The sequence below is a fragment of the Corvus cornix genome, chromosome 18 (genome assembly GCF_000738735.6).
Source record: "Corvus cornix cornix isolate S_Up_H32 chromosome 18, ASM73873v5, whole genome shotgun sequence".
In the NCBI taxonomy this organism is placed as follows: Eukaryota; Metazoa; Chordata; class Aves; order Passeriformes; family Corvidae; genus Corvus; species Corvus cornix.
The window spans coordinates 165,734-180,345 of NC_046347.1; the positions used below are offsets into that span (position 1 = coordinate 165,734).

At 41.5% G+C, this 14,612-nt stretch overlaps 1 protein-coding gene across 1 annotated transcript in view; it reads left to right on the forward strand.

The window, feature by feature from the left end:
* LOC104695659 (protoheme IX farnesyltransferase, mitochondrial) overlaps window positions 1-14,612 on the forward strand; it is a 102,834-nt gene that overhangs the window by 61,624 nt on the left and 26,598 nt on the right. The window contains exon 5 of the mRNA XM_039562387.1: window positions 6,559-6,629. Within this exon, the coding sequence (XP_039418321.1) occupies window positions 6,559-6,629 (71 nt within the window). The remainder of the gene's footprint in view (window positions 1-6,558; window positions 6,630-14,612) is intronic.

The window sequence follows — 14,612 nt, forward strand, 5'->3', positions numbered from 1 at the left end:
CCACTAAAAGGCTTTGGATGAGCTGAAAACAAACACAGAGCACTGTGCCAGGCATGCTGGCAGCTCCAGCCGCTGCTGCCAGTTCAGGATACTGAAATACTAAATGCCATGTAAAGCCTAAAAAATGCCCCATTCTGGGGACAGTGAGTGTCTCTGGGAATCCGTGGAAATCCATACTTGTGAGTGGTCAAGAGAAAAACATCATCACCTCTTGAGCACTTAAAAGCAGAGCTGGCACAAGAGGTTGTTAGTCCAACAGGTCCAATGGGTGCAAACCAATGCGTCTGCCTTCTCCATCCTGAAAATCTCTAAAGTCACAAATATCAACATTTCCTAGAAATTCCCTCCTGTTCTATTCCGTATACAGAGCAATGGGCTTTTAAATGCTGGCTAATAAGAGGAATGTGTCTTTTGTGGGGAAAAAAACATAATAAACTGTGTCAGATCCTTTACATGGCAGACCTTTCCAGTTTTGTGGGACATGACAGTCTGGGGTTTAGCTGCCCTCCTCTATCTGTAAGTAACGTTGTTTGGGCTTGCATCAGTCTTGTTTTTAATTAGAATCCTCTTTGAGATGGAAAATATTAAAGCAGATCTATAGTAAGACTGGGAACTCCAGAGCCAGAGGGTTTTCAGATACTGCCTTAAAAAAAAAAAAAAGAGAAAAAGCTATTTTTCTAATCCCTAAAATATTTGCCTTGCTTTATTTTCATATCTTGAAGACAAACAGGTGCTGTGTGCCCTTTATGATTCTCAAATATACAATCTCCAAGCCAGCAGTCTCCAAAGCCTTCCCTTGTTTGTACAATTAGTGTGGGATTTTCGGAATCACTCAGTGTTGGTCTGTCTCTGCTCTCATTGAAGTCAAACTGCCATTGACTTCAGTGAGAATCGTGTTAGATCAGCACAAGTGTTTTTGAAAATCCTTCCCTCCACTTTTTTTTAGTCACATCTGTGTACAATTGAGTAAAAAGACCTTTGTAATATGCTTTAATTATTCTTTGTCGTTTTCATATAAAAGTGATTGAAAGGAAACTAGAAGGAAACCTATAATAGTAATCTTGACTTTGATCTTATTTACCATGTATTATATGTTCTGTTTTTCTTCTCCATTTATGTGATTATATATTACTTTATGACAATGTAAGATAAATCACTGAAAACATGAGGAGTAGAAATAATTAGGTAATACAGGGGGGAAGAACAGTCTCAGAGGAAGGTACTTGACACTTCGTGGTCTGGTGGGTTTCCAGTGTTGCTTAAAGCAACTTTCCTTTGGCTTCATGGGGAAGACCAGGAGACTTCATGTGAAAGGCTAATGCTGAAACCTGATGAATTTGGAGGCTGCATGGCCAGCTGCGAGGAATGGCTTTCTGGATGTCACCTTCCCAGGAAACCGCAGGTTATTGCCCAGGTATGCACAGTCTGCTCTGCCACTGTGCTTTCCACACAGTTTTGGTCCACCTGCTCCTCCTTGGTTCATGCACCTTTTCAGTTTCCAGCATGTGTTTCAGTGGTGTTTCTGGTTAACTGTTTGCTCTTGGGCAATACCAAAGAAAACCAAAGAGAATCAGAGCTTTCTGTACCTTAGGGGAATTGGGAAAACTCCAGAAACACCTAATTCAACAAGATTGGTATTTTCAAGACTTGCCCTATACAGCCCAGCTTACCTCTGGCTGTAGATATTCAGTGAAGTGCTGTAGTGAGGCATCCAGCTGTAGTGGTTTTTATTTATATCATAATAATACTTGCTTGGGTCTGTAGCAAGAGATTTTAGCTGAGATGGGGCTTTGGCTCATCTTTTGTAGCTTTTGTAGCTCATCTCCACCTCCCTATGCGGTATAAAGCAGGGAGGATTTTGGACCCCAGAGGGAGGAGGTGACTGCTTCACTCATTAGTGCTGAAGATTTACCTGAACTGCCCTTACAGGATGCTTTTAAGAGAGCACATGGAAGCCTGCTTGGATTCAGGGGTGGTTTTGCAATGGGAGGACCTCAGAGTTATGTTAAATTAAATTGTCTTTTAATGGCAGGGTTCCATTCCATCTTTAGGCTCCTGGGATTATCGGTTCTGCTGTAAATATGTGTTTAGCATTAGAGTAAAATGTTCTGTCAATACATGGCACACTGGTTGCCTGTTTCAGCTGCTGCTGTTTCCACCACATGTCACTGATTAGAGCTGGGCCTGGCCAGTGGCCAGGCTGGCGCTTGATACACTTGAAATCCAGAGTGGTCTATGAGAGATGTTTATTAGCTGAAGTGTAGCAGATCTGTTTGATAAACTCTGTGGCATGTTGTTCCTCTTAGTGCACTCTGTCGGTGTTTTTATGTGAACAGGAGTAAAGGTGTTGGACTGTTTGTAATTCAGTAGATGCAATCTCTCCTGCATGACCATGGATGGCAAATGTACTATGTGCTCAGGGCTCCGCTGGCCTAATTAACTGAAAATCGTCAGGCCACTGTCTTGGGAAACTTAATAGGTGGTCTTGGTGTTCAACACCCAGAGGGTGGTTGCGGCACTGACCAGGCTCCCCAGGGAATGGTCACAGCCCCAAGGCTGCCGTAGCTCAAGGAGTGTTAGGACAATGCTCTCATGCACAGAGAGGGATTGGTGGGGTGTCTGTGCAGAGGCAGGAGTTGGACTTGATAATCGTTGTGGGTCCCGTCCCACTCAGGAGATTCAGTGATTCTGTGAACTGATGGAAGGAGCGGAAGTCGCCTGCAGAGGCACTGGACATGCTCTTGTCTTTCCCTACCATTAATCCTCAAAGTGCTGGCATAGTGTAATCTGCATCTGCAAGGTGTTGTTACGGAAATCTTGGTGTAGTCTTAATCAAATTATTAGTCTGTGAGCCCTCCGGAAGGTCTGAGTGCTCAGCTGTCCTCTGCAGGCACTGCTGGTTCCAAGAGGTAGCTTGAAATTAAATGTTCTTTAACATTTCACTTCTAAAGGAAGTGGAAACCAATGTGAAGAAGCTGAAGGACAGAAAGCCCATGGGCGTAAACAGCTCTGAGCAGTAATGTGACAGCTATGCTAGGAATTGTGACATATTTAAGATATAATTACTGTATATTAATGAGATGAGATCTGCACAAAAAGCATGATGAGCCTGCCAGAGAAATAAACCACAGAGTACTGGCTGGCCTGATTTATTTTTTTTTCCATCATCATGTTTTAAATGTTCATGCATACTGATTAAAATTTAGGTTAAGCTCTTGAGAGCTGTTGCCAAGTTTGTCACTCAGGGCCTTTTAGATGCTGTAGATTTAACCCTCAGTCTGCCCTTTTGGTGGCCCAGAATCAGTTTCCCAGATACTGAGGGTGCATAATATTTTGTCATGTCCAACTGAACCGATGCATTGAGACTTCCTGAGGAAAAAGCCTCTTGAGTGCTTCTAAAATATTTATTTATCTAGGATTCATCTTACTGAATTTACTGTTTGCTGAAATAGGCAGGACTTTGTTGGCCTGGCATGAGATAATATGTTTGACTTCACTCTTTCATTCCTGTGGAATGATATTTGAGATGCATGTCTTTTTAAACTTTTTCTAGAATATCAGGGGAAAATAATTTCAAATGGAGAATTTTGCTGAACATCTGGGAGCAAAATGGGAAAAGTTTGATAAATGACATCTTGCTGACATGTAATAGCAACTAGCTCAAGTGAAGGAATCTAGGGCATTGCAAGTAAAAGGATTTTTTTAAACTGTAGTTCAGTTGGAAATACAGCGCCATGCTGTATACATACACTTGGACGGTAACAGATGATTCCAATTGTCAGATTTAAAAAAGCGAAAAAATTCAGTCTTAAGTCATGCAGTAATTTTAATTTCAGGAGCAGCCGTGTCTGTATACAATAGACACAGACATTTTTTGACTACTTAAGTCAGCAGAGGAGATTCTTGTTCAAAATTTATATTCTGTTCAGAGGTTGATTACTGTATTAAATATATGGAAATATTTGATACACTAAGCATGGCATCATCAGCTTATATTGATAACCCAACTGCATACGTATAAATTCTTTCAGGTGTTGGCTATCCAACTGTTCTTCATTTTAGCCATTTTATGTCTGAGACACATTGAGTTTAAAACTTAAACCTTATTTTGATTTTATCCATTGCACACAGATACCTTTATGCATAAGCTTAAATGCTGTCAAATAAGCCAAAATCTCCTCACATGCACAAGTTTAAACTGGAAGTAACTCAAAGCAGTCAAACCTTTGTGAGTAGAAGTAAGACTTGTGACTTACGAAAAAAAGTAATTGTAGCCCAAATATTTTCTGGAGAACAGACTTTAGCCATATAGAGTTTTTCCCTTGTATTGCTCTACCAGTCTGATGTCAAATGGCATTTTTTTCTTCATTTGCTGTAATCATCTCTGAAATATAGCAGTGAAACAAACCATTAGCGAAACACCGAGCTGTCAGAGGCAATCACTGGTTTCAGATCCAAATGGGGCGCTTTTCCTGCTCCAAAGAAACTTGTGTCTGTATCCTATAGAGGTTCTTTGTGAAACATCCAAAACTTCCATGTTAGTGGTGTAGTTGAGAAGATCTGACCTGTCCTTCCAGCATGACGTGGGGGGCAAGGACCCCTCAGTGCTTTTCTTCCAAACCAACATCTTCACCAGCTCCGATGGTTGTTGGGAGTGACCCTGAGCACTGCACATCAGCTGTAGCAAATAGTGGATGACAAATTCCCTGTCAGCTGCCTAAAAATCACTGTAGGAGCTGCCCAGTGCTGTGCCACAGAGTTCAGGCAAAGCAGAAGATGTATGAACAGCCTTCCTTCCTTCCTTCCTGCCTTCCTTTCTTCCTTTGTTCCTGCCTGCCTTCCTCCCTCTCTCCCTCCCTCATACCTCTTGGCTGAGCAGCCTGAGTTTGCTTTAGGAATATCAATAATAAAGTTGGAAGGCAGAGATTTCCAGTTGTTACATAGTCGTTATGTGAAGGTAATAGATGGGAAAGGTAGTTCCTGAAACTCCATGTGCCTGGAAATGGAGCAGCTTTCCCTTGATGTGCATCTGGAGCGCTCTGACAGGTTCCTACTGCTCCCATGGTCTCTGTCCACTGGCGTTCCCATTGGAGTGCTCAGTAAATAGCAGGACCAGTAACATGGCACTGTCAAAATGAAAATGTTTGTTAATTGAGTCTTTTGTAGCATAAAATGTTAAATCAACTTGCTTGAATAGATTTTATCATGTAGTCATTTATCGTATGATCACCTAAAATCTGTCTGCAGTTTGGCTGCACTGAGCTTACTGTCAGTGTGACTGTTCGGAATTATGGTTTGTTATGGTACTTTTCCTGCATATCCACTAAAATTGGGATCCTACCCCAAAACCTCAGACATAACATCACTAGAAAATACTCATTCTGTAAATACATCCTACTCTTTCTGTAAGCAAATCTCTGCTTATTACTTGTATTATTGTTTTGCACACATAAAACTGATTGGCTTTAGATTTGCGTGGATGGCAAAGTACATTCAGCTTTTCCAGTAATATTCTTATAAAACAGATCCTGCAGAAGCCTGAAGGAATTCTGAGTGGGCAGATAGTACTGCCTGAATTTTCCCATAGGCCATGTCTGAAGTCAAATTGGGTTGTGACATTAAATAACACCATATGGTGTGTTCACTCCCTCCTGCTCCAGCTGGAGGCTTAGAGCTGTTCCAGTAGCGTTTTACAAGAGTTGGTTGATTTTGGGGTGGGTTATAGATTCTGGCAAGGTAGATGATCTTCGAAAAAACCGTAGTGTTTGTCTTTTAAAGACTAGAAGTGCAACATTTGCAATGACAGTCTGTATTAATATAAAACTGGGGTCAGGGAGCTGGGGGGGCTCAGCCTGGAGCAAAGGAGGCTCAGGAGGGACCTTCTGGCTCTCCACAACTCCCTGACAGGAGGGGGCAGCCAGGTGGGGGTCTGGCTCTGCTCCCAGGGAGCAAGGGACAGGATGAGACGAAACCGCCTTAACTTGTGCCAGGGGAGGTTTAGGTTGGGCATTAGGGAAAATTTCTTCATTGAAAGGCTTGTTGGGCATTGGAAGGGGCCACCCAGGGAAGGTGGTGGGGTCACCATACCTGGAAGTGTTCAGAAAACCTGACATTCTCAAGTGGCACTTGAGAATGTAGTTTAATGGTGAGCACAGTGGTGGTGCCGGTTGGACTGGATGATCCTGAAGATCTTTTCCAATCGTAATGATTCCATGATTTCCATGTATGTGTATGTAAATGTTAATTGTGTATGTCTAAAAGCTGTGTCAGACCTGTTGAGAAAAGAACTTGGAATCAAACTGTACTTCAAATGATGAACTTTTGGAGTCTTGTAGAAACTATTTTTGTCCTCTGGGTGGTTTTCTTTCTAAGGGCCTGCCAAAAGCATCAATGCAGACTATCAAAGCTCCATAAAACCCATTTACCATTTTTGTTGTATCCCTGAACCTTCAAAAACAGAGATTAAAGCACCTGCAAAGGCAGACAGGACATTCCACGCATGGCATGTTTTCCGGTATCCTTTAATTCTCATTCTTCCTTTCTTTTTTTAAATTGCAGTTCTTTGAGGTTCCGTTTGATTCAAATATGAACAGGACTAAAAACAGACCACTGGTGCGAGGACAGATCAGGTAAGGCAATGCACACCTGCTCTGGCTAAGGAGGAATAGACCTTTTATCTATTTCCAAGTTTCTCTCCCTCTTCAGATGACAAAAAATAGCACTTTTGAGACAAAACGCTTGAGAAAGAAATGCACCTCTCTGTTCCTTGCTATTTCTTCATGTTTATAATTTTCGTGTGAGGAGTTTGGGTAGTCAGCTGTAAAATACTGAATTTTTCAATACAATAGAATTTCCCCTCACCTTACACATTTCTTCATGTGTGATGACTACGTGCATGGTGTGGCAGCATGCAGTTATGTTCCACTGAACTTTTGTTTTGTAATAATAAATCTTAAAAGTTTCCCATTTAAGAACAAATACAAAAATGTGTGTTGCTTCTTTTGCTTCTACATGTTTAGCTGGGTGAGAACTCACAACTGTGGCATCTTAGGAAATTAACTGAAAAATTTGTCATCATCCATAACTAAATTCCTCCCCCCACCATAAAAAAAGTCCTGTATTAGCATAGGAAATTCCTTAAAAAAAAAGTCCTCCATTCCCTCTGTTTTCTTGATTATGTATCAGTTCAGTTTCTTAAAGGCTGTTCGGCAGCTAAAACAGCAAAGTGAAAAAGAACATCAACAAAAACCCTCTAACTTATTTGCAAACTGAAACTGAAGGCCCAATTCATAAATGATTCAACAAACAATTTTAGTATTGCATTTCCATGATTTGTGCCAAAGAGTATTTATAATAAAATTATGTTTTCCCTTAGGCTTCTGCGAACAGTTGGTCCTATTCATTTCTGTGTTTTATCCATTCACCTTTGGAGGACTGAAAAAAACATGATAGATGAAATTACAAGAAAATTGAGACAAAATAGTCAAGTGAACCTTGGGGGTAAATTCACTCGTGTGGTAAATAGTTAGAGCACTTCAATAAACTTGTTCTGATTTGTTCTCAAAGGTGGTGCTAATTGCAGATTCCCAAGTTGAGTTAATTTTATTTAAAAACATATTTTAGGGACCACTGCAGTGAGGGCATCTGTTGGATATACAGTAAGTCAGGCTTAATTGTGTGATTTAGGGGACCTGCACTTCTGCCTCCCTTGCATGTGGTCCTTAGGCCCTGGGAGAAGGAACGCTTATTAGGAAGAAAAATGATGGGGGGGATTTTTAAAAATTATTTTTTATTTTTATTTTATTTTATTATTATATACCGTTTTGTCATCGCCTGCTAGCATGGCTTGCAGTGCTTCTGGAGTCAAAGATATAACTAGGAAGCTTTCTGTCAACTTTTGATTCAGAGAAAGCAATTTATTGTATGTTTCCTGTGTCCTTAAATGAGCTTCACTGTCATCTGAATGCACCACAGATTGGCAAAAACCGTATTTAATGGATTTTCTTACTTCCCCCCCTTTCATATTTGCTTTCACCACAAAATGGGAATGTTGGGGACATTGAGCAATCACTCACCAATCTATCTACCTGCCTGTCAACAGCTAATTTAAAGTTCTTTAAAGTGTCACTTCCCTTGAATAATGCTGCTCTCGCTCTCTGCAGACCATGGAACACGTAGACCTTGACTGGGGTTATTTCTTCTGCAGTGTGCCAGGGGAGAATAATCCAGTGCAAGTGATCTAACCTCGTTGTATTTTGCCACATATTTCCTGGTGTTCCTTGAACTCTTTCCGTCCTGGCTGGTTAAATAAAACTGTAAATGATTATGCTAAAACAAGTCAAAACCGGATGAGACAGGGATGGATAAATAGTACATAAGAGACTGGTGTCTTGGAAAGAATCCAGAGTGTTTGGGGAGTTCTTGCCCAAAATTTGTCTGACATTTGAGTTGTGACATTTTCTTCTCTTCAACTGCTTCATTTAATGAAACATTTGCTGCTTTTTTAATTCTGCTGTGTTACAACATCTGTGCTATCCAGTGCAAATGAGGCATCATTTTCTAATCCATCTTCATTTGCAGTTTGTAAATATATTCTCTTCTTTTTCTTGCTTTCCTTGCTTTTTATTTATTTGGCATAGTCATTGTTACAGAACTGGACAATATGGGTAGCAGTTTTTGTCCTGAGCTTGAGATTCCTTTTGAGAAGGCTGTTAACTCTCCATCTGGTTGGCTCTGCACCTCTTGGAAGGGCTTTTGGTGGTGGTTTTGATGTGACTCCTGCCCACTGAAAACTGCACTGAGGCCAGTGAGAGTTTTTCTAGAGGCTGTGCCATCACAAACAGAAATCTTACAAACTTTGAATGTAGACCAGAATCAAACTGGTAACCCCAGTGAGAGGTTCTTGGAGTTACTGAGTCATGCAGTCCCTGGATGAGCTGGTGTCTCCATTTTAAGTAAGAGAATTCACAGAGCTGGCTCATTAGGAAATGTTAAGCTTTTGTAGAGAAACTATTCCCATGTGTTTTGCTTTGTGGCCTCCATTTGCAGCTTCAGCCCCCAGTTTGTTTAGGGTTAAGACCAGCTGTCCGTTCTAAGTGATCTTGCTTCAACATTTCTCCCCTTTCTTTCTGCCTGAAACTTTGAGAAAACGCCGCAAGTTCATCTCAGGGGTTCATTTCCCTGCGTACACATTCATGTGGTTCCCAAACCCTCACATGTCACCCTTTTCTATGAGTTGCTGAGGACTTCCAGTTTCCTTTGGCATTGATGAGGAATCTCAGTAGCTTTCAAAGAAAGGCTCTTTGGCCAGGGCTGTGCTATGGGGCGTGGAGGTCTGGCTGGAGACAGTATTGTTCTTTTACTGGTGGCATTCAAGAACTGTCTCAGTTGGGCAGCTTTGGCCTGTCCATCGCTCTCTGTGAGCCAGGAGCCAGTTCTGCAAAGATCTCTGGAAGGATGTGATTTGGAAAAGTAATTTTCCTCCATCCTTTGTGAAGTCTCTGTATTGCATCATCTTGATGACTGGGACAATTACTTAGGGATGCAGTGTGCCCCTGCTTTATATTTTGTATATCTGGGCTGGACAATCCATAAAGGCAACAACACAGAAGGATTCTGCAGAGCTGGGGCTGCCGAACATAGGGCCAAGAGCACATTTACCTTATTTGCCAGCCCCCAAACCCACCTCTGGTGCCCCCAGAGAATCTTCTGACGCTGAGATTTGGGAGATTTGTGACAAACACCACCTGATAGTTCATTGACTTCTTGCTTTACAATGTTCTATTTAATTTGTAAAGCTCTGAAAAAATGTTCTCTTTGAGCAATGAGACGTAACCATCCTTATTCTCTATTCAGAGAGTAATCAGAGACATCCTGTTGCAAAAACAACCCGAGTAGACCCAAACACAGCATGCCACTGAGCGCCATCCATCATCCTGCCTGCCCATATGTCCTCCTCCCTCCTCTGACCCCTGAAGTCTTGTTTGGAAATACAAACAGCTTGAGAAGTTCTTTATACTTGGGCTGCAGTGTTAAACTCATTGAGCATATTTGTGTTCTGCATTATAACAGCTGATGCTGGTTTTACTTCTATGAATTGGTTTTGTGTCATTGACGAGGAAAAATTTAATGTGGTCACACAATCTTAGATTCATCTAAAGTGGCAGCAGCTTTTCCTGATTTCCTGTTGGGTATGATTTATTCCCTTGCTTTTTAAGGTAATGGATTTAATTTTCCTGCAGATTAATTTAAATAAATCTCTGGTATGAGCTGCAGTAGCTGAGGGAGATCAAACTCAAGGGTGACAAGTGTCCTGCTCTGTTATGTTGTGCAAAGTGACAGGTTTTATCACCCTTTACCCAGAACTGCACACACTCCTTCTAAAAAGTGGCTGTTTTATGAACTTAGGGTACTGCTGGATCTGCTGTGCTAATCAGTCATAAAAGTCTTCATAGTTGTACAAGAATAGTTTTTCATCTTAAAAGAAAAAAAGACCTTGAACAGTATGTTCTGAATAACCAATTCACAGCCGTGTAGACATTGTTCAATTCTGCTCCTGCAGTAATTTGCAACTTAGAGCTGTTTTCTGTACCCAGTCCTTTGGCTTTGGCCTCAGCAGTGGCTGCCTGGAAGTGGGGTTGGGGCTTCTCCTTCGCTTACCTGGACCACGAAGCATTGTACAGGCAGTTTTGGAGGATGGTCCAGGCTGAAAGGGGCCTTGGGAGAGTTAAGACCCATCTCCTGCTCACAGCAGAGTCAGCTCTGAGGTCAGACGTGGTTGCTCCAGGTCTTGTCTCAAAACCCTTCAGTATAATGGCTTCAAACTGTGAAAGAGTAGATTTAGATTAGATTTTAGGAAGAAATTCTTCCCTGTGAGGGTGGGGAGGCCCAGGCCCAGGTTGCCCAGAGAAGCTGTGACTGCCCCATCCCTGGAAGTGTCTAAGACCATGTTGGATAGGGCTTGGAGCAACCTGGGTTAGTGGAAGGTGTCCCTGCCCATGGCAGGCGGGTGGGAAGAGTTGAGCTTTATGGTCCTTTCCAATCCAAACCATTCTGGGATTCTAGGATAAGACTAACATGCTGTGAAATTTATTGATACTCTCCTTATGCAGATTATTTGCACTCAAGCTACTTTTCTGTACACATTTAAGAAGTTTAAGTCTATTGAAATGGCAGAAGCGGCACAACACAGCTAATGCCTTGAATGCTTCAACAGAAATAAATCTTTGTGTCTTTTAGAGAATATTTTTTCCAAGAAGCCCATTAACCTCTTCCCTTAGCAATGCCCAAGGAGCTGTGTTCTGTGAGCTTTCCACTTCTCATGTTCACAGATGATGGTTACTGCAGTTAATGGAGGCAGTAACACTTCTGCTTACTGGTATTTCTGAGAGGAGTGTTGACTCAGTTTAAACTGCAAGCCAAACTATTGAAGCATCAGACCAAAAAGGGCTCCTTTGCTAGTATTGTTTCTCACCAATGGCTTATATTTGTGAGTTGTAGTTATAGTTGCAGATATGCAAGTTTGGATGTTCATGAACTAATAGAAAACTGCAACATGTGAAACTTTATTTATTCAAAAACACATTGTGACTCAAGACTAGTTCTATGCAAAACTTGAGTTTTTCCACTCTGTTGCCTGTAGCAGACCTACTATTACAAGTGTAACAAAACCAGTCCATGCTGAAAAAATGTGTGCATTTTAAAACAAAATTCCTCCTGTGATCACTGTGGATAACTCAGGGTAATTAGCTTCCTTCTTAGCTTCTTAACACTAATGTAAATCAGGAACATTCCTGGTAATGTTAGTGGAGCTGCACGGATATAAGTGAGGGAAAATCCATGTCCTGGGCTTTCACTGAGACCTGCATTAAGTGTTTTGCTAGCCCTGGTTAAGCCAGAGGTTTAGAACCTCCCCCCGGGTCTTGCTACAACTTTGGGTCCCATTTAGAGCTTAGCCCCTGCTTGGCTGGTGGCTCTGCTCCTTTGGGTGGCCATTTCAGACAGGTTACATTCTACTTAAGTTAAAACAAATAAAACAAAAACTCCATAAATCTACAGTTCTTTAAGAATAATCATTTTTAAGAGATCAGATGCTCATTCCCTCCAGGGGAACATTCTGATACTTTGTTTAGAAAATACCTCATTTTACAGGGACTGCCCTGAGATCTTTTGAATGATAAAAATGTTTCTTTTTTCAGTGGGAGGCTTTCCTCTTGTTTAAACAGGGCACAATTCAAAGCAGACACCATCATGGCAGCCTTTTCAAGAATTTCTTATCCTGCTTGTATTCAGGCTTTATTATTTGAAAACAAGTAAATGCATTCCTTCCCCACCACCACCCTCCTGCCTTCATTTTTTTTTTTTCCCCACCCTGTGTTTTCCAGGAGCTGTCATTGACTGTGTTTGGTAAACAAGAAATTTAAAAGGCAGCTTTAGATTTTTGACATGTACAATTGCTTGTAAAAATGTAGTTCTTGCCTTTTGAACAGGGGGGTATTTTAAATTTTTTTTTCTGGCATGGCCATGTCACAGAGAGGTTGGGGGGGAGAAACCTTGGGGCTAAAACATAGTTTAATGAGAATAAAACCCACATCAAAGGATGGTCTAATGGAATGATATAATGCTTACTGTGTCTCTTTCCCAAAGGGGATATGGATGACAGTACTTATATTTCAATTATCTATTCACTGCCTGCATGGGATGTTGATTAAATGGTTCTAAGGTATTAGAGGCCTTTTGTAGAATGCACAGAAAAATGGTGATACTGCACATTATCCTCAGATCAAAATGTGTGTTAGGAGGAAATTACATAGCTCTAACTACGTATATATTTTGTTTCTTAGGGCAATAAAGAGGGTTGTTTTATTAACTCCACATTTGAATTTGTTTCAGTTGAAATGAAGCAGTCTCTGGTTCTCAGCTCACTCCTGCCCGGGCCTCATTCTGCCACAGCTCAACACAGACATTCCTTTGCAGGCAGCTCTGTTTGGTAAATATAAATCCTGCAGAAACACTTGACCCCTCATGCCTTGCGGCTTTTCAGCTCAACCTATGGGTCTTTACCCCCAAATTATTTATCCAAATATTTAATTGCTTGCGGGGCAGTTGATAAATCGGAGTCCATTGTGCCTTGCCTCCCATTAGGAAACATCCCAGATGCTCACATATAAAGCAGGAGTCACGGTGCATTTTGCTAAATAGCTGCTCCATCTGCTTGGGGAGAACGCTGCAGAGAAGTGATACGGGCTCCTAATGGAGTTGTCTTATCCTCTCATGTCAGCTCCTCGCCGGGGGGTAGAGCTGCGGGAGCTGGAGGGAACCAAGCCTTTGTACACTAATCCTGCCATCTTTGCGTCTAATATGAATGGGCCTCTTGGACACTGATTGCAGCCATTGCCTCTTTCCTTCTTTAATTGACTAGTGACGAGTTATTTTCTCCAAAGGTGATGTTAAAGTGAGTTTTTACAAACAAACAATATTTAAGATTGAAGCCCAAGATCCTTTCCCCGGCTTAGAGGCAGTGTTCTCCTGATGGCTCTCCCTCCCATTTCTGTCAAACATTTCAGGTTCATGTTTGTAAATTCTAGCTTAATGCAGTCAAAAGCCCAACACTTAGTTCCCTGTATTAGTATTGAACCATATCTGGTTTAACCACAACAGCATCATCATTCACCCTGTGCCAAGTGGTGTAGGAAATGTCACTGCTCAACAAGTCCATTATGGAGCTGCCTCTGATTAGAAGCTGCTATACCTTGAGATCTGTTTACAGTGAGTCATGTTAGAAGTGCATTTCTCTCTGTGAAGGACAGAGTTTGTCATGTCTCATACAAGTTATAACTTACATGTTATCAGCTTCGCAAGTCAGATATAAAAGAGGTTTTTCTTGTGCTTTAATTAGCTGTGTGAACACAGATGCTTGTTCTCTGGTCTCTATGACTAGAAAAGCTGCATTCCTGAGGCTGAGATACGTGGAAAACTGCTTTGATGTGTTTTATTTAGTTCTTTTTGCTAGGAACATAAAATCACCAGGAATACAAAATTATAAATCGTGCTGGAAAGGAGACACGGTGACTCCTGTTGCTGCCTGTGTGACAATAACTATGTTGTATTCATGCACTTTGATGGTGTATGAAGGGTTTTTCTTTTTGTTTTTCCACTAAAAAAACCCGTAACTCCAGATGGTAACTGTAGATAATCTACCTCAATAATAATACAGGAATCCCAAAATACAGGCATCCTCATCCTCTTCACCTCTGAGATGAGACTTGGCAGCTAAGAGTTCGCTATAGAGTGTTCCCATGCTGTGGCTGTCAAAGGCATGTTTGCAATGGTGCAGGGGAATCTGCAGATGGGCAGAAAGAATCTGGCTGAACTTGGAATTTGTCAGGCTCAATCTGCTCCATTGCTCTTCCACTGGCTGGTGTCCAGAGACTGGTCCTCTTCCCATGGCAGATCTTTGCTTCTTATCCTGCTCTCTTTGGCTGTAAGGAATAACTTAATTCCTTAATTTTCATTGCTCCTGGAAAGGTATTTAGAAGCAGTGTTCCTGTGCTGAGATGACTTGACTATCTTCTCTCTTTCAGTTTTTGAGGAGCAGGTTGATAAATACTCTA